Source organism: Aquila chrysaetos, chromosome 1, assembly GCF_900496995.4.
Source record: "Aquila chrysaetos chrysaetos chromosome 1, bAquChr1.4, whole genome shotgun sequence".
Lineage (NCBI taxonomy): Eukaryota > Metazoa > Chordata > Aves > Accipitriformes > Accipitridae > Aquila > Aquila chrysaetos.
In genome coordinates this window covers 81,438,480-81,457,600 of record NC_044004.1, presented here as the reverse complement: position 1 = coordinate 81,457,600, position 19,121 = coordinate 81,438,480, and the positions used below count along the sequence as shown (strand labels likewise).

General features: G+C 39.6%; 1 protein-coding gene across 33 annotated transcripts in view; it reads right to left on the bottom strand.

Annotated features, from left to right (window-relative positions):
• The window catches only part of CAMK2D (calcium/calmodulin dependent protein kinase II delta), a 166,217-nt gene that overhangs the window by 44,037 nt on the left and 103,059 nt on the right, over positions 1-19,121 (bottom strand). For 24 of the 33 annotated variants that reach the window (XM_030009396.2, XM_030009304.2, XM_030009892.2 and 21 more), the window contains 5 exons: positions 16,192-16,257; positions 13,467-13,539; positions 7,387-7,489; positions 1,253-1,336; positions 160-254 (listed from right to left, as the gene is read on the bottom strand). In XM_030009396.2, coding sequence (XP_029865256.1) covers positions 160-254; positions 1,253-1,336; positions 7,387-7,489; positions 13,467-13,539; positions 16,192-16,257 — 421 coding nt within the window. Of the gene's footprint in view, positions 1-159; positions 255-1,252; positions 1,337-7,386; positions 7,490-12,331; positions 12,405-13,466; positions 13,540-16,191; positions 16,258-19,121 lie in introns of all 33 variants that reach the window. The other 9 variants (XM_030009553.2, XM_030009726.2, XM_041122240.1 and 6 more) reach the window with 1 other exon arrangement.

Sequence of the window (19,121 nt, the reverse complement as noted above, 5' to 3'; positions counted from 1 at the left end):
ATCCCAGTAAGGTTCATGTTTCTAAAGCAACATTTACTGCACTGAGTGGCTCTTAACCAATTAAAAAAAATAAAAATTCTAATTTCACTTTTCACTCCAGAAAACTCCTATTTAGAGGTACAACTATAAATAATTGAATAGACAGAGTATGGTACATACATCATAAGCACCAGCCTTGATCTGCTGGTAAAGCCTGTGCTGGTCTTCATCCCAGAAAGGAGGATATCCCACCAGGAGGATATACAGAATGACACCTGCAGAAAATTCACAGTAGTATTAAGTGATTTCAAGAAACAAACCCCAGAAATTCATTTTGCACCTGACAACCACGTAAAACAAATCACTCAATAGTATTATCCCAGCTACTGAAAAATGCTGTCTATTCATACTGGAGAAAATAGTAAATGTAGGGTTCACAAGATAACCTTCTATGCAGAGCGTGGGCAATAACGAGTATCTGACACAACATCAGATCAGGAACACTGAAAATGTCTAGCTAGCTGGAGAAACAATTTTCAGTGATCATGGATGTTCTCGGAAAATGCATTTTTTTACCTCTAGTTTTATCATGGCTTGTACTGGTGCCTGTAAGATTGTGTTTTAACTAATCTCAGGCAAATAAAATTTGGGCAACTGAATTTATCTGTATAAATATATGGACAACAGGAAAATAAAAAGTCCATCTGCTAGTCTTACAGAGATGATTCACTATGACTAAAGAAAAGTGCTTTCATAAATACGACAAAATAAGCGTGAGTAGAAGTAAAATAAGGAAACCACCAATTGTTCTCAGCTAGGTAGCTGCCTCTTGCCAGCACCTGAAACTACACTGTTTCAAGAACTGGGTGATAAAGTAATAAAGTAATTGCCCTGTACTCCAGTTCACAAAACACTTTAGTTTCATAGTTGAGAACTGCAGTTCTAGTATATTGGTCAGATCAGATTTCAGGCTGCTTGTGAACCAAAACTAAGGCCCAGCTCACAGTATCAATTGTTATGTTTTCTAACTAGTGAAAGTGTGTTGTGTAGACATGGCCAAGAATGCCATGATATCACAAATGATTTAAAAAAAAAAAAAAATGAAGCTAGTAGAATAACAAAAAAACCCCAATGACCTCTTCTAAAAATTAATATTGAATTTTACTAAATACATATTATCCAATGCAGAATAGAATGTATTCTGGACATCATCTCTCTCCCTCAAAATACTGTACAGTGGACTGAAGAATCACCTTTCAGAATAATTTCTTACCACATGCCCACATATCCACAGGTTTTCCATAAGGATCTTTTCGTAACACCTCTGGAGAAAGGTATCCTGGAGTACCAGCAAAGCCTGTCAAAAGGCAAGGCAATGATTCTCAAAAGCTGTACATGCTCCGCAAAAATCCAGTGATTCTCCTCTCAGTCCACAAGACACAGGACACTATTTCCCAAGCCATCGACCGCTAACAGCTTCATTTTGAACTTTTCTTTTTAAGACAAATCACCTAGAAGTAACAATAATGGGAACGCTTATGCAGACTTGGCACATCCTTTTCTGCCACCACGTCTGGTAGAGGCGAGGGGACAGCAATAAGCCAGCTGGTTACCCAACTACACTAGCACTCCAGATGCAACGGTGGTGTCAAGAATCCGGTGACAGTGCAACAGGGGAAGGTTTCCAAAAAGATTACAAGATAGATGACAAAATTTCTTTCATGACTGCTGAACTACTGTGAGCTGTAGCGAGATATCCAGTACTGAGGTGCAAATACATTTGGCTCAGGGTCAAGGTCAAAAAAGTTAGCGTGGGGAACATTATCTGAGTGATTCCCTTGGAGATATTAATTCAAAGACAGAAAATTCACACCATGCAACCCAAAGACTGTTACTGTTTGGGTTTTTTAATCATTAGCCTAATTTAGGCTATTTTAAAATAGCCCCACACTATGAAAATTAAGACTGCAAACATGACTTGCATGGGATTTCTGGGAGTCCGTCAGCTGTGAAGACTGCTACCACAGAGTACTTCCGCTGACATTTATGGGGAACTAATTAACAAAACAGAGGGGCAGCTAAGCTACAGTGTCGTAACTATAAGGAGCATTTCAAAAGCCCTATTCCATCTTATGGGAGGACAGATTTCTGAATAAACAACATCTAGTAGGGCTAGATTTAAGAAAAGCTTACGTATGGAGAGATCTCTCATTTAGAAGAAAAAAAGAAAGTAAAAACACTGTTCCAATTTCTTCACACAGAAGTGGAAACTCAATTCAGCCAATGCCAGATGGTGGCAAAGTAAATGCTCAGAGATGTTCAGGATTAGCTTTCACAAGAGCACAACTGGCTTCTACTTAGTATGAAGACCACCAACTTAGGGCTCAGCCTTCTTACAGCCTTTGCTGTTTGTATTTCGCACAGCCCCTTCTAATACAATCTCTCCACTGCAAAACTAATTTCCGTGAAGCCATTTCACTTCTAGAAACCTCCTTACAAAAGCTTACAAGAAGCATCTCTGAAGTAATCTAGTCTTTAAAATTTATATGTTCTTCATTCTTTATTCATTACCAGCAGTGCTGCTTTCTCTTAAGAGAAATGCAAAATGTAGTTATAAATGTAGACTTTTCTTAGGACGCTGTAAATGATAAAAATTTAATGACCAATAACATTCTGTACCATTTCAGTTAGTATGTCTGTTCTTTCAAGCATCTTTGCCTAAAATAAATGCTTGGGAATTCCTGAAAGGCGAGAATTTGGTGGCTTTCATGAAGGACCACATGTCATTTCTGACACACCACACCGGATCCCACAGAACTTATGAGAGATGGTGATAATGTATAAAGGGTACAGCTACAGAAAAAGGAATCCTTCGCCCTGCAGCTGACAATCATTTTAGAATGGAGGAGGAAATGAAGGAACACATTCTGTGTGTTCTACTGAGAACATAGCTAAAATATTTTCATGAAAAATAAGCTTCGTTTTTACAGTCTCATGATATGAGATCTATGAATTGTTAGAGTACTATCATACGGGAAACACATCTTAAACTCCTTTGAGAAGCTGAAAAATATACATTCCAAGTAGCTTTAAATAGAGTGACGTTTCATATCTCTTCTTGGCTGTAGTGCTCTACTTTAATATTTTTGTTCATTTTTAAGGGGAAGTAAAGTTGTCTCGACTTTCAAACTTACCATAGCTCCATAAACATTACTACACATCACTTGAAAATAAACTTTAAAGCAAAAATAAATATAGTACTTAGCTAACTATCTCTTGATGAAGATACAGAATGGGTCTGAACAGAAATAACTGGTATGGTTTTAGTACATATTCTGAAGTTGTTTAAAGCAGCAAACACAGAAGAGTACACAGTCACGATTTCAGTGAAAACGAAAAAACATACTGAAATTGTTAACTGTTATTTATCAGGTAATCCTGTAACTGGTCAGAGGGATCCCCATACAAGTGTGTACTTTTCAGAAAACTATTGCTAATAGTAGTATTTATTTTAGCTAAAACAACTCGCAAAGCTAGGAACCGTTTGTGACTGTACAGTGTCTAGAAAAGACTGCATCACCTTGTGCTCCTATCATCAGATGATTTAAATAAGTATCCAGAGGCCCAAGACAAATGCCATGCTTTGACTTCAGTGGTGCACGGGTACATGAGATGGCATGTTACTCAGCCTAATTAGCTTACAGTCTCAAAACCCTCTTATGCAAAGATTACACATATACTTAACTTCATAAATGGTGAGCACGTCTCTGGATTGAAGGTTAACTATAATCCCATAACATAAATTAATGCAGAGAGATGCATCTTAAACACACAGCAGAAGAGACTACTGCTCTACGATCTGCCCTACGCTCTCATCAACCCTCTGCTAGACTTATAGCCTTCTCATGCAAGTAAATGGCACAATAAACCATGTTAGTTAAAACGGTGTAAATTGTACATCTTTGCTAACATACCTCCCTTTGACTCAAGAATAAAAATTCAAATGAGCAGTCTGGTGAGAAGATATGGAGAAGGTGGCAGCAAGGGGCAAGAGAGTAAGCGTAGGGCAGTAGCCTTCTCTTCATGCACAGCTGGATCCACAAGACTAACTCTATACAACCTAAATTTAATGCAACTAGCAAAGTAATTCAGTGAAGCTACTCAAATGACTTAAGTGGTGCATATTTTGGTCCTAGTTGGAGGGCTGGACTTAATTTAAGGTGAGATGCAACTAGGACTAAATCTAGCTACCAGCGAGTTAACTGCAGTACTTCCACTGACTCGGGCAATGAGCCACCTGCCTGGGTGAGTCAGTGGAGCCCGTCTGACACTTTCCCAGTACATTAAACACCTGCTAGCAGGGTGGGGTGTTTCAACTAAACCCTGTAACACTTCCTACAAACAGGCAAGGAACAGGTTCCTTTTACAAACATCCAAACCAGGAAAGTATTCTGTTGTATCCAAACATACAGAGCTCCAGCCAGTTTCCTGCTGAGGCATAGCCATGGTTTAAGCAGAAAAGTGACCGTCGCACCAGAGGACTACACCCAAAAAAAAGAAAAATAAGAAAAAAAAAAGAAAAACATACTCATGCAGAGCTATAATTAGAATCAGAGCACTCCATGAGTCACTAAGTGCTGCAGAATCCAGTGGAAAGCAGAAAAATCTTCTGGAAGGAAGCAAGAAAAAGTTCAAAATGTTGAGCATATCGGAGTTCATGTTTTGCCTTGTTAAAGCAGTCATAAAGATGAAGGCAGGCACTCAGACCATTACAAAAAGGTTTTGCAGAGGAAGTTCCAGAAAAGGTACACAACCTGCTAGTCTTACCGAATAGCACAAATTTAAATAAAGAGCCACATTAGACTACTTACTTTCTATTACCTCGCTGCCAGCTTACTTCTTCCTTACATACATATTTTGAAGACATTCTGTTCAACCTCCTTTCTACCAAGTTCAGCATGCCTCATGATGCTGCAAGTCTAAACCAAGCACTTCACAAGAACCAAATGACAAAAAAATAAAGTGCAAGATTGTACAGGGAATTGCAACCTCCTGTGCATCATCTGCAACCATACAGATGTATTACCTACAGATAATATCCCTGAAGTGAAGTTCATTCTGCTGATTTTTTCTTGAGAAAAACTTTTTTCTTGTTTCCCGTTTACCTGGTGTTTTTGTCATTATAACAAATCACTTGTGTTTTGTCTTATTTCTGTTCCACTTCTTTTGTACTGATCTATTTGTTAATTTGCAAGAGCAATCTCCTCTGTCTTTTGTGGATTACTGAAATCCATTTATATAAAAGCTGGGATTTAAAACAACAGGCTTGCTTATAAAGCTACCAACATATGTCCAACAGTACTGCCTGTGCATCCACACATAGTTATATCCTAGATTTCAAACACACAATCTCTGAGCCCACTGCTTCCACAAAATCCTTTCTGCTTCTATTCTAAGCTTTGACAGCAAGCTCACAGTCATTCTGTTCAATTCTAAACTGCACTTTCTAGCTGCTGTGAGAACAGGTAGCTGCTATAAATATTTTATTCTATATTTTTACCTCCTGGGATTTACAATACGTTTTTTCCTGTGCTTCACATCTGTTCAAATAGGTTGGAATGCAAGGTAGACGTATCATGTTTGTACATGTCCTATTATTTAAAATGACCAGTGTTAAATCTTTCACCATTTTCCTTTAGGCATCTGTTAACAAACAACCTGCAACTAGCAATTTTTTTTGTAAATTAACAACAACAACAACAACAACAAAAAAGGAATATTTTAGTGGAACTGGAGAGAAGTGCATAATATTTAACTCACTACCCCCTATCCTCTTCTCATAACCTGAAGTGGAGCATCGTACAGGACACGTAAGATATATTCCAAGGTATCCATTCTGGAGATCTGGTTTACCCTGTCAGTTGCCACCTTCAGGAGGGCAGACACCTCCCCTTTCCAACATTTCAAGAGCAGGTCTGAGGCACAGAATGTGCTCTCTTCTGGTGGTCACACGCACACATGGACTTTGCTTCCACATTCCCATACATCTTTTATCACCTTCACCATCAAGCAAGCATACTCTTGATCCCTTCCAGACGAAGATAATGTTTTCAAAATCACTGAAGTGGCTGAAAAACTCCAGTTCCAGCTTCAGGAGATGTTTGTAAGCTGTGGATAGACAACTCTTTCCAGACTATTGTGCAAGGTTCCAGATGCTTTTAACCACCCTTTACCTTCCTGGGTTTATGCTCTCCGTGATCTACTATGCGAGCTGCTTATATATTAACGATTGTACATTTTTAATAAGCCAGCTTATTTTGACCTCAGTGGGTCAAAGAACAGTTTTATGAACAGTTTTACTTGCAGATGTGAAGGGGCAGTCACCTCTAGGACTGCAATATTAACAGCTGGGACAGATAACTTGTACTGTCACAGCAACATCTAGATGTGGATGGCTGTCTACAGTCTCAGGTACTCAATTCCCGCCCCCCCCCTTTTTTTTGTTCAAGTCACATTCTAAAGCGCTTCAAAATAAAATTTGCCGGTATTTCCAGTTGACAAACAACTGTTCAGACAAAATGTTTCAATGACTGGGAAGGTACACTCAGCAGTATTAACCTGCAGTTTTACTCTTCAGTCACCCGAGCACCTGACTGGAAACCACCCACCTCCCTCCCAGGCTCTACACCCATATTTCCCTCCTGTAGATACACAAGGGAAAGCAGGGGAGAAGGGGCTTGTGTACCCCTACCTCTCAGTCAAACTTACAGGCTGACAAAAGCTAGAACAAGCCAGGAATCAGGAAACCTAAGTTTCAGGGTCAAGAAAGTCAATGGCAGTTAGACTACATGCTAAAGGGACATTTGTAAAGCTATATTTACTAGAAGCATGAATTTAAAAACCCTGTACCTCCATCCTACCCTGTATCAGTACTGCTGTGCTGGCAAATCCCTGGTATGAATACAGCTGTGCCAACAGAAGAGACCTTTTCCAATTTATTTTATGTCATTTGGTAAGGTGATTTACCTTTGCTGGTGAAGAGGAGGCTATGGGGCAGAGCCACTTCTTGTCTAAGCGAGCTCTGAGGTTTGGAAATGTAGCCACAGGTCATTTTTGAAGTGTTGAGGGATTTTTGTTTGGGTTTTTTTTTTCTTGGCGGTTTTCTTTTCTAAACAAATAAGGTCTGCTGCCAAGCTCTGTTTAATTCGGTGAGACATACAGGTAACATTCTTTCTGGAGAAAAAGGTCTAAAGTGTAGTCAGATGTAGAGACTGAACCATGAACAAAATACCCCTTAAAGCTACGTATTGAGTAGTCACAGAGTTGCCTGTTTTACACTAGGGTGAGAGCTAGGCAGTTTGGGAGGCTTAATGAATAAATGGTGAGAAGAAAAAAGAAATTACTTACCAAACCAAGCCTGTTGTTCTCCTTGGACTTCTATAGCCAATCCAAAGTCCGCCAGTTTTACTGCTGCTCCCTTGGATTTGCTAGCTAAAAGTAAGTTCTCAGGCTTTATTCAGAGAGAGAAAAAAATTGAGATGAAAAGATAAGTAAATATATTTTAGACAAGTTTTCACTTTTTTTTTTTTTTTTTTAGTTATGGTAGTCTGGAAAAGAACAAATACTTAGAGGAGTGAAAAAGAGAAAAAAACCCGTGCATTTTCTCCATGACAATGCAAAAATTGCACTTTCCATTCCTACTTGGAAAGAACCACCAGGCCTGTAAACAGCCGTCATGATCCCATGACAGCAAGACTAAGGAAAGGACAGCGTGCAGATCTACTAGACAAGGAGGTCGGCCAGAATGGTCAGATGGAACTGCGACACCTGTTTGCACGATAGGACAATGCAGAGACTCCCAAGAGCTCACTACTGGAAAAATGCTGCAGAAAAACCCCAAAAGACACATATTCTTTGATTACTAGTCTAACCTATGCAGTTTGCAGGATTAGGCATCTATAACTGTCAAACGTCAATGTTTTGCATGACAGCTTAACAATAGCAGACATACTATTATATTTGTATTTAGAGGGCAGGTGTATTTACATTGCAAATGTTTCAGCAAAACCAGCATGCCCACGTTTGTGCTTGCGGATAACCTATTACAAATAACAATGTAAGTCTGCAAAAGTTCCCACTTTGCTTTTTTTTTTTTTTTTAAGGTAGATTGGTCACATCTGAAATCAAATGCTACAGTACACTCACACAATTAAAAGTAAAGGATTTGAACATAACAATGGTGTTCATTCTACTGTTCGTAATGTATCCTTTTAACTTGATTTAGCAAATATATCAAATGCAAATTGTCCAAAGATAACTTTATTCTCTGACCCTTAACTTTAAAAAAATGAACCAAAAAAACCTTACAAAATACTACAGAATTCAACAGATTATTTCAGCGACCTCTATAGTATTTTCTTGCCATTTCTTTCTCTTCTATCTCCATTATTTTTAAAAAAGGTTTTGTTCTATATTTAAATAACAACAAAACCTCACTGTCAAGGGTATGGCTGTGCCCCTTCCGGAAACAATTTTTTGTAGTGATCTATCGCAAGCAAATTCACTATATCCAGTCTGGCACTGGGGACCCAATCCTGCAAACTCTTAACCGCATATTTCATTTTAAACCCAGCAGCAATGATATAGGTTTCCAAGGGACTATTTATGTGATTACAGTTAATCCCATGCAGGTACTGAGCTTGGGAACAATTAAGATCATAAGCTACTTTCAGCAAAAGCTATCTTTAATACAACTGTCAAGTATCCAGCAAAACATGCTTGAGCTAATTAAGACCTCAACCACCGTGATACTTCCATTAATTAACAACGCAACTGACCCTGACAAACTCTTTAGTCTAAAGGTGTTTTTTTCCCTCTCACCAAACTGTAAAGGAACATTTCTTCAGCAATTTACAAACACCATTCTGCCACTCATCCCTTTGTTGCTATGTCATAGAAAAGACACTATTAAAAACCTTTCATTAATAGTTACTTGATGAAGCTTCTATTTCCACATTTTTTAAAATTGAGATTAAGGTCTCTCAGAATAAAACATAATCTTTATATTCACTTAAATTATCGTTAACAACTACAACTGCGGTATATAAAACACTGACTGAATAGCTGAGGACTCTTCTCTAGGTTCATCAACACCGATCTAAGCAGCGTCACAGTGCTTGTCATTTAACTACACTAATTTCAACATAGAGTCACAGTTCTTGAAGGTTTCCTATCAGAGAGAGAGAGAAGTTTACAGTAATTACTTCCTGGAATGCACTTCTTATATAAACCTCTTAAAGCAATGGATGATCCTATTTGGTTGTGACCTTCAGCAAGCCAAAAGCAGTGAAATGCCTCGCCCTCTGGTTGAAACACAAGCACTAACCTACCAAGCGCATACCACTCTGCAACACGTGATTCCATTCAAAATAGTAGTTTTGTGTTTTCTGCTGCTGGGTTTTTTGGTTCTTTGGTTTGGTTTTTTTCTTCTCCCCCCCACCCTTGGGATTTTTTTTTTTAAATTCCATTACGTGTCTTTACTCTGCCAATCAAAGTGCTCTGCAGAAATACCATTATACCATTGCCATAGATGAGTATGTTTCAACAGAAGCTGAAGCAGATTTCCTGATTTACTCCTATGCCAAAGACACAGCCTTTTGCACAACGTTGTGTGGGACTATGCGCTTAAACAACATGCAGCTGTCATTTCAGAATGACGAGAGGCATACTAGATAATTATCATGCATTAACTTAGAATGACTGCAATTACTTGGAAAACATTAACAGCCCAGCGTGGGCCACTCAGGGCTCGTACTTTGGATTCAGTAGTGTCACCTTGTGTTACCGGTAGACTGGCTGCAGTCAAGCATGTAGAATGGCAGTGTTAACTACTAAAATTACTTACAAAGAGATTAACATGATTTATGCCTTATTTTTCCAAAGGTCTTTAATTCTTAAGAGATCAAGTACTTATGCCTCTGTGTATTTTTCCTTGAATATAACTAGAGCATCTGCTTTTTGGGGGGGAATGCAAGACGGTCATAATCACAGAGTTCCACAAAAGCAGCAATGCTGCTGACTGCCAAGAACTGGAATTCCTACACGGAAGTGCACTTTTACCATCTGCTAAAGACAGACTGCCACTAACAGGTTAATTTTTTCTGGATCTAGGATGCACCACCATTCTGACTTATACCAAGGATTACAAACAGAGCAGCAACAAGCACTTCTGCAGGTCCCAATAGGCTGCAAAAGGTCCTCTCTCTTTGCTACTAAATTACGCTAAAAGGAAAGTTAAATGAGATTGTCCAAAATCTCCTCCTCTTGTTGCCCTCCCCACACCTCATTATCGGAAAAAAATCCATCAAGTTTTGCAGTTTAAGAATCCACGCCAGGCCAGAACCGTCTTCTACATGTCTTGAAGTTCTGGTCTTGGGCCTTGGAATCTTCTTTTCAGTACAGAGAGTTCTGCTGGGATTTCACCAGTGTCTTTCACTTCACTCTGGTGTTTTGGGGTTTTTTGGTTTTTTTTTACCACAAAGCAGTAACTGAAGAAGGATGGCTTTCTGCTTCCTGAAGTTTTCACTTTCAGAAATGAAACTGGGTACTACAGCTTGGCAGAAACATTTTTTCTCACACTGTTTTTCCAATTCATTCTGTATTTGCCACAGTAAGAACTCCACACACGGTCTGGAGCAGGGAACAGCTAGATTTAATGTATTTCCAAAGAAAGTTATTTTGTGTGAATGTATTCAAAGTACTAAAAAAGCATTCCTTATTCTGTCAGCTTGCATGGCTACAATCCTTTTTTTCAATTCCTTTTCATGCTAGAAGCATAGTACTGCGTGTACGGTGAGGACAGGAACCGCTGGAGCAGCTGGATGAATTTGACATCCTTTCATTTGAACTTGTTCCATGCTACCCAGCTGCCACGCAAGATTTATGGATTGGATAGAGACTTGTCAGTCTCCTGTTGTACAACCGTGACACAGGAAAATCCAGAGGCGCAAAACGGGTAGAGAATTTTGTGTATGTGTCTTTGAAATCCATCGTGCTCTCTGAGGTTCCAAAGCGTAACCCTTTATGTTCCTACAGGACAACAACAGAGACTTTGTAAATTCAGACAATGGCTATAACAGTTGTTTATTCGGGAGTGAAGGATAGCAAGAAAGATGACGGCATTCTGATTCCAACGTTATTACTAATGATAACCACCAGAAAACTCCTATCCTGGGAGGAAATTCCTGCTCCCCATAACTCACTCAGAAAGGAGAATAAAGAGACAAAGAAGCTGTGCCAGAAGGAATTAGCGTGTTTCACTGCCTTAGCCCACATGCCATTTTTTCTCTGCCTTTGTAAAGAATCTGGTATTTCAGACAGCGCACTTCCATTTGATTTGAAAATAAACAATCTTCTTTTACTCAAGGATCTTGAAGGCCAAGTGCCCAAATTAAGTCCTCTCCCTTATCCCCAAGGCTACTTTACTACCAGCTTTGAGACAGACTTGTCTCTCTGAGCTTCCCAGGAAAAGAAAATGATCTTTACTTGTTTACTTGTTTCTTTCCACGCTAACATGCTTTAAATGCAGAAAGCAGATGTCTCCAGCCATTTGGATATGTACACGGCTAAGAAAGAGGTAATCCTCTTCTCAACACAAGAGTTTTCTTTCTGAAGCTTCTATCCCAATGCTACCATTTGTCTGGAAGGGACTCGACTCCTCAGGTGGTCATGGCGAGAACACTGTAGAAATTCCCACTTTCTAAAGATGTTCTGTAGCCCAGCCATCATCTGGAGGAGAGAGAGGTCTTTGTGCCAGCAATCTCACAGCAGCTGGCCTTTCGTCACTAAGATGCGTGACACGCAAGCGCTAGCGTGCTTCCCAGAAGCACTCCAAGTTATGCTGCTGAGAGATGGGAAGTTCCCCCCACACCCTGCCCCAAAAGCTCCGGGTGACGGAGAGGAAGATCACATATTCAGCGAATACACGAAATGCTTGAGAAGCAACTACTCTTCTCCCTGGTACTGACAACAGGTGCCAACAGACTCCGATGGCTGTCTTCGCAGCCCAGATCTGGACACCTAGGTACCGGCAAGCCTTGAGCAGATTTTCCTCCAGTGAATGCTAGCGGCTCGTTCTCGTGCATAGGTGAAGTGAAGTTAAAAACCAAAAAAAAAAAAAAAAAGAAGAAAGAAAAAAAAAAAAAAAAAGGAGAAAACCGTTGACATTTCCCCTGCTGAAGGCTCTGTTTCGCTAGGGTTTGCTGCTCTCCGCTGCCGCATGGCGGAGGGCCGCCGGGGCGGAGGCAGGCAGCGGCCCCGGCTAGGGAGGGCTCGGCGGGGCAGCAGCACTCACCTTGAGGTCGCGATGGACAACGCCCATCTGATGGCAGTGTAGCACAGCCTCCAGGATCTGCTGAATGCAATGACTGCATGCAAACACCAGGGGCGCGTGTTAGTTCCAAGCGTGCACTCGCCGCCCGCACAGCCAGGCGCCGGGGCGGCGGCGCGGGGGGGGCGGCGGTGGCGGCGGCGGCGGCGAGGCCGAGGCCGAGGCCGGGGCCGGGGCCGGGGCCGGGGCCGGGGCCGGGGCCGGGCGGGCGCCGCGCTCCCCGCTCCGCGCCGCCCCGCTCCGCTCCGCGCCGCCCCGCGCCGCTCAGAGCACGACGGCCTCAGGCACCGCCGCTGCGGGACCCCGCACGGTGGCGGCGGCAAGGGGCCAGCCTCGGAGACGTGCTTCGGGTCGGCTGCTTTTTTTGGGGGGGGGGTCAATTTAGTGTTTTGGGTTTTTTTCTTTTTTAAGGACAATTTGAAACAGGAAAATGGTCGGAAAAGCGTACGAATTTCGCCAATAATTCGTTGACGAGGTCGCGTTAAATATTTGGCATCCTCTGCACGTTTTCCTCCTTTCCTTACCGAGAGCGCGCTCAGAGGCGTTTGAAATTGTAGCGGCCACTGAGGTAACAGAAAAAAACCCACTCCGAGCGAGGTGTTTTAGGTAAATGATTAACTTCTCGCGGTCCAATTTAGTTGGCAATTAGCATCACTTGCCTGAGGGTTCGTCATACTCTAATGCAGCAGTGTGCGACCGGTTGTTCTGCTACTGCAACCCAGGGTCTCAGAACAGAAGTGGCGTTTAAATCTGCAAGCTGACATACATCACAGCCAAAGTTCACCTCCATGTGCGTACACAGCGATACATGGACAGCCTTAATAGAATACCAGACACGTTCGACAGCACGGGGTAAAATCCAGCGCCTTGGAAGGAGACAGTTTTTTTGGCAACCATTCCCCCTTTTGCCATGATGTATATTAGGCCTGTAGACTTGCAAACTGGAAAGAGGCGTCATGCATTATTCGTTCGTCTAGTTGTTTTGAGGGTGAGTAGGATAGGCAAGGGAACATCGCAGACAACCCACCCTCTGCCCCTACCCAGCGGAAAAAAAAACCCCAAAACTCTTATATCCAATTGATGGGCACCAGATACTGACCTTCAGGTCTCTGTGAACTATGCCATTTAGATGACAATGATTAACACTTTCTAGAATCTGCTGTATACAATGACTGCAAAGATACAAGGGCAGAATGGAAGGGAGAACATTTTAAAGGCACATAATCACATTAAATACAAAATAAAATAAAACTTAAAAAAAATATGAAGAACAAAAACAATTTTACACCTCCTGACAAGTCTTGATTGCACATTGAACTGGAACAAAACAATGTTCAATATAGAGGTATTTCCAGCTCTAACACATCCAAAAACCAAAGCAAAACAAACAAACAAACAAAAAAACCCAAAACAAAGAAAAAAAAAAACCAAAACCAAAACCAAGAAAGACATTTAACATGGAACATATAACACCTATGAGACAGAATCATTAGCTTGTATTTTCATTCAGCAGTATGGAAACTTCTTCCAGTTTCCGAAAACTGCTATAGGAAAAATAAAGTGGAGGCAATAAAAAAATTAGTGATATGGTTTGGTTTTTTAAAATTTTTTACAGTGAAGTTAACATTACAACGAGTGCTGAAACAAGAAAATGCTCAGAAATGAAATGATAATACAGAAAACAAATGAAACAAAAAAAAGTCAAAAGCTAAGGAAAAGCAAAACATTTCTCATTTTGAACCTAACGGTTTCTTAAAAACTACTAGTAGAATAAAGCCAAGTCATTCAAAAAGGTGGCATGCATTTTCATGTAAAGTATCATCAAGAACTAGTTTAGTTAGGAGTCGCTCATGAAATGGAAATCCACATTAAAAATGTAGACAAACGTTTTACTTTGGTGCTTCAAATAATTTAATTAGCACCTATTTTTCCATGCCCAGGTTTGCAAGTTTTGGCCAGCCTACGATGCCAAAAAGCACAACTATTTATCTTTTAGAACACTGGAACTTTTTCAGGTGTTTTTCGGCACCACAAGAGTTTATAGTTTTTTTTTTTTAAAGATATCCTTGTGGCAGAAGTCAGTGACTGTAAGAAATAGGTAGTAGTCAAGGGCCAAGGATTTGATACTGCTCATCCAAAATGTTTTGACTGTGGAATTCAGAAGGAATGGTCATAAATCAGTAACTGGAGCCCAAGCCTGAAAACCCTTTCTTATGCGAGTAGTTCACAACTCACTGAACTGGACTGCTTGTGTGAGTAAAGACTACTTGCGTGAGATAGGGCTTGCAGGAGCAGACCAGTATTAACAGTCCTAGGATATGCATCTATAAAGTCCATTAACTACTTCTATAGGGATACACACACACACGCACTATATATATAGATATATATATATATACTCACACACGAATATATATATATAAATATATAAAAACACAGAGATGCCTGATAACTAGGTACTTCACTTATTTGGTCAAGTTTATACTGAATATATAAAATGCATATATATATCCTATATATATATATATATATATATGCACAGCCCCTTCCAATACATCATAATTCTAGAACAGAAAAGAGATTGTTGCAATTTTTCCTTTTAAATCACACGTATCTTAAAAACACACAATGACACCATATGCTGGCCTTTGGCATCAATATTAGAAATTTTGCTTGAATCACACAGCAGGCAAAAAAACATTCAAAAATTTTTTAAACATAGACCCTCTCCTTCCACTCCACCTAAATTATTAATGTTGTTTTCTCTACTACAGTGTGTTTTGCTACGTGTTGTTCCACATTTAAATGCTTAAAGTAATGATGTTTCCACCGTTCCTACAGAAATTAGTAAGAGCAATAAACAGTGGAAGCTTCCTAATACTTAGAGTAACTTCTTGTTTGTTCATTATTATCCTACCACTGTTGTTAGGGACACTTAATGCTTTCCGGTCATCTGCCAATTAATTCCAAATGTAAAGGAATAACTGAAAATTATACGTACTAAATATGGACCAATGGTGGTGTGTGACTATGAACACACAAAAATATGAGGGTTCTTTAAATTTACTTTGAGTTAAATTTTCTGTAAAGAGTGAGTGTAGTGGTAGAACATATTTTCCTTAAAGTAATTGACCACAATGTTTAAGATTCATAATTATATGAGAATCTTTAAGATTTATTATTATATGAGGGCAAACAGATTCTGAGATGGGAAAATGGCCCTGATACTTTATGTCAGCACGCAAATTATGATAATCGTCAACTTATTCTTCAAGTTTTTCAACAAGCACTTGCAGAAAATTGCTAGAGATTTCAAATTTGAGCTCAGACTATGAGATGCACAGTATAATTGCTTATTGATGAAACACAACAAAATGTTTAAATATGAAAGGAAATTAGTACTTCTGGACTGAGAACAAAAATTATATTTAATGTAAAAGTCTTTCAAGACCATCATATATTTCAAATTTTGATCAGCAAATGTAAGAATCCCTAGATGAAATAGCTGAAATGTTATGTCCAGTTTGCAGAGGAGAAAACTGGGTGAGATTTTATCAACTTCAGAAGTTTACAAAGATTTTAACAAACTGAGATCCAATTTCAGCCTTTTCAGACCCAGAGATGTCAAGACTTCATACGAGTTCACCACCACACAGTCGTGAGCTCAAAATGCCAAACTGTGCCCTTCCAAGTCTAAGAGAACTCTAGCGGAAATTCTAGAGTCTCACAGACAGTGCTAGTGAAACTGATGCCAAACACCATGAGATATTTAAGTAACTAACCTAGAATTATTAAAGGCAACATTAGAAAAACAAATTACTTACCTGGCATCTGCTTCACTATAATATTCTCTTGCAACTATATCTTCAAACAATTCACCTCCAGTGACTCTGTTAGAAAAAGCAAGGTGAGAAAGGAGATTTCAGAAGTGAAAACGTGCATCTTAAATTAACTTGACAGGGAGAAGTCAGAGAGAAGTAACTGAAACATTTGTACAGAAATGCAAGAGGTCTTGACCAGCAAGATGAAGGAACTAAAGTCGCAGGTTTGTCCATCCAAATCATTACATGAATAAAAAGGATGTGGTGGAAGAGCAATCATAACCTGAAAATAAAAGCAGCAGCTTAGTGGGCAAGATGCCATACATCAGTTAAGTTGTGTCAAGAATAAATAGTAAAACTGCAAGAATAAAGGGAACTGACCAGCAAGGAAAACTGTGGCTGAAATTCAGAACAGTTGAGGATAAATTGAAAACTGCAGCGTAAGGCAGATTTAAGAAAGGAGAACATAGTAATGCTAAAAAGAGAAAAGGGACTTTAAGTGTAGGTCAAAACACAACAGAGGTGTACCCATGTGCCTGAGTGGCTTGCTTTTTGTGCTTTTGCTAGAAAGAGCATTACCGAGTTGGACGGAGAGTATCAGTAGAAGCAGAGTACCTTAATCAGTTTAATGGCAGATTTTTTTCCTAGAAAATTTTCAGCTACCTTTGTTGAAAAAGTAGGAATAGTTTAGTGAAAGTGCCACTTAAAATAATTTAAGAGGTATTAATAGTATGAGGGAAGAACTGTATGATCCAGAGGACCAGTAACAGAAGCAACTGTGTATGGTTGCACACTTAGGATTTCACTGTACGACCAGTGGCTTAATAGTAGGAATTGGTTAAAAAGAAATAAAATCGTGTTGTTGTAAGCCAAAGATGACAGTCCAGAATGAGTCACCAGCAGGATGCTGCCACGGTCTTGGAATGCATGTGAAATAGGATGACAGCAGTGTCCTTAGATACAGCAGTAAAATCCCTCCTCGTACCATACACAGTTCTGGTCACTCACATTCAGAAAAGGGAACTGAAACAGCAATATGAGCAGAAAATTGCTACTAGGCTATCTTCTCAGAGAATCAAAGTCAGTTTAGCTTGGCAAAACAAAGTTTAAGAGGGATGAAAATAAATACTGAAGACAAAGCATAAACTGTGCTCTCCATAGAGGAGAGCTGTAAGGGACAATATTGGTACAGTTCATAAATAAGCATATAATACCTGTGAATAAATATAGGGTTAAAATCAGGAGAAGTTTTCTAACAATCATAAAACTGGTGTAATTAAACAGTTTTTAGTAAAGTAACTGAGACAGGTGCTCTATTTTTAAGATGAAGACTGATGAGCTTTTAAATAGAATTGTAAAACTCAGCTGCCTGTGTCAACAAGAGAGTGGACTCAAAACAGGAAGACCTTTCCTGTACCGTCACATTTCTCTTTTATGGAATACACTGGCATACTTTCACAGCTACATGCAAATCTTCATATATCCAGATGCTGTTTTGAACAGTTGAAAACAGATGCAAGCCTTGAAAACGCACACAATGTGGAGCACCCACGTGAGCGCACAGCCTAACCAGAGCACCTAAACACAGCCTCAAAGGACAGGAAGGATGCACAGGTTAGTCCGACTCCGGCTTTCCAAAACCCTGATCCTACTGATATGCCAACATAAGTAATTCCTAGATGGGAGATCAATGTTCGTATTTCATTACTGTTTATGAGTGTAGTGAACTTTCATATAGCACATTATATTCTCAATAAATTCCCAAATGTAAAAGCCAGAGTGGGCTACAAGGTGCTTAAAGATTAAGATGCTTAAAAATCTATACTGCAATGAATACAATCATTACTGAATACAATTAAGTTTAATAGGATTAAAAAATTAAAAATGAGGATACTTTGAATCTTCAGAACCATAACATTCATTTGCAAATTGCTGTACTAACAGTTCGTTGTAGATCCCAGTTACTCAGTCACATAAGATGACGACAGAAATGACCTGCTCAACCAGCAGCATAGCTCCTTTCTCCAAGGAGGCCAGTTAAAAACTTCATTTTCATGTTTCCATTTACATTTGGGCTACATCTTCCTTCTTCTGAGTTTACACCTCACTGACTTTCCAAAGTAATCACTTTCAAGTAACGGAATGCTATTATGTACAAAAGTCTGCAATAAAATCTGGAGGAGGTAAAATAGCTGGTTGCCTGATTTGTACTCTCTCTCTCTTTTTGTTTTTGTCTTCTACCTTCCAGAAACTGGCTTTGGTTGCTGTTACACAAAATGTTTGATTGATGCATATTTTGACAGTCTTTGATACCTCCTTTTTGCATATATATTTGTCTACAACAGTTCTGGTAAAGAGGAATAGTTCTCCCTTTGTGATGAAAGAAAAAACAAAGCATCCTTTGATCTTATTCTTCCCTAAAACACTCATTTTTGATCCAAGCCAAGAAAGAAAAGAAAAAGCTTTAGTCATCAAAGTGCGTTTCAGTGGGAGAGAACACCAAGCTGATGCTTGTTCTTCTTAAGCACAGAGAAAAGATGGGGATATGCATTCTTATTCGCTGACACTAAACATTTGCTTGGCATTCATAACCATTGTTAAACGATGAAAAAATAAAAGCAAGAACAGAGCAGGTGAATTTCACTGACAACTGAATGAGTAGTCAAGAATTCCCACGCTCTGTCACTCTGAAGGATACATTAGGAATAATCCTCAGAAGACAGATAAATGGCCATAATGAAGGAGGGTAGCACAGGGAACTAAGAGAGGCCAGAACTCACTTGCATCTCCTGAGCCTCTGACTCTTGAGAAAATCGTTTTAGCTGTGTTAGTGGCCTTTGCTCACTGAGCATACATGGGCAATGTGCCCTTGCAGCAAAAAAGGTCAACTGCACAGCCAGCAGGTTGAAGAAATCAATTCTTCCCTTGCATTT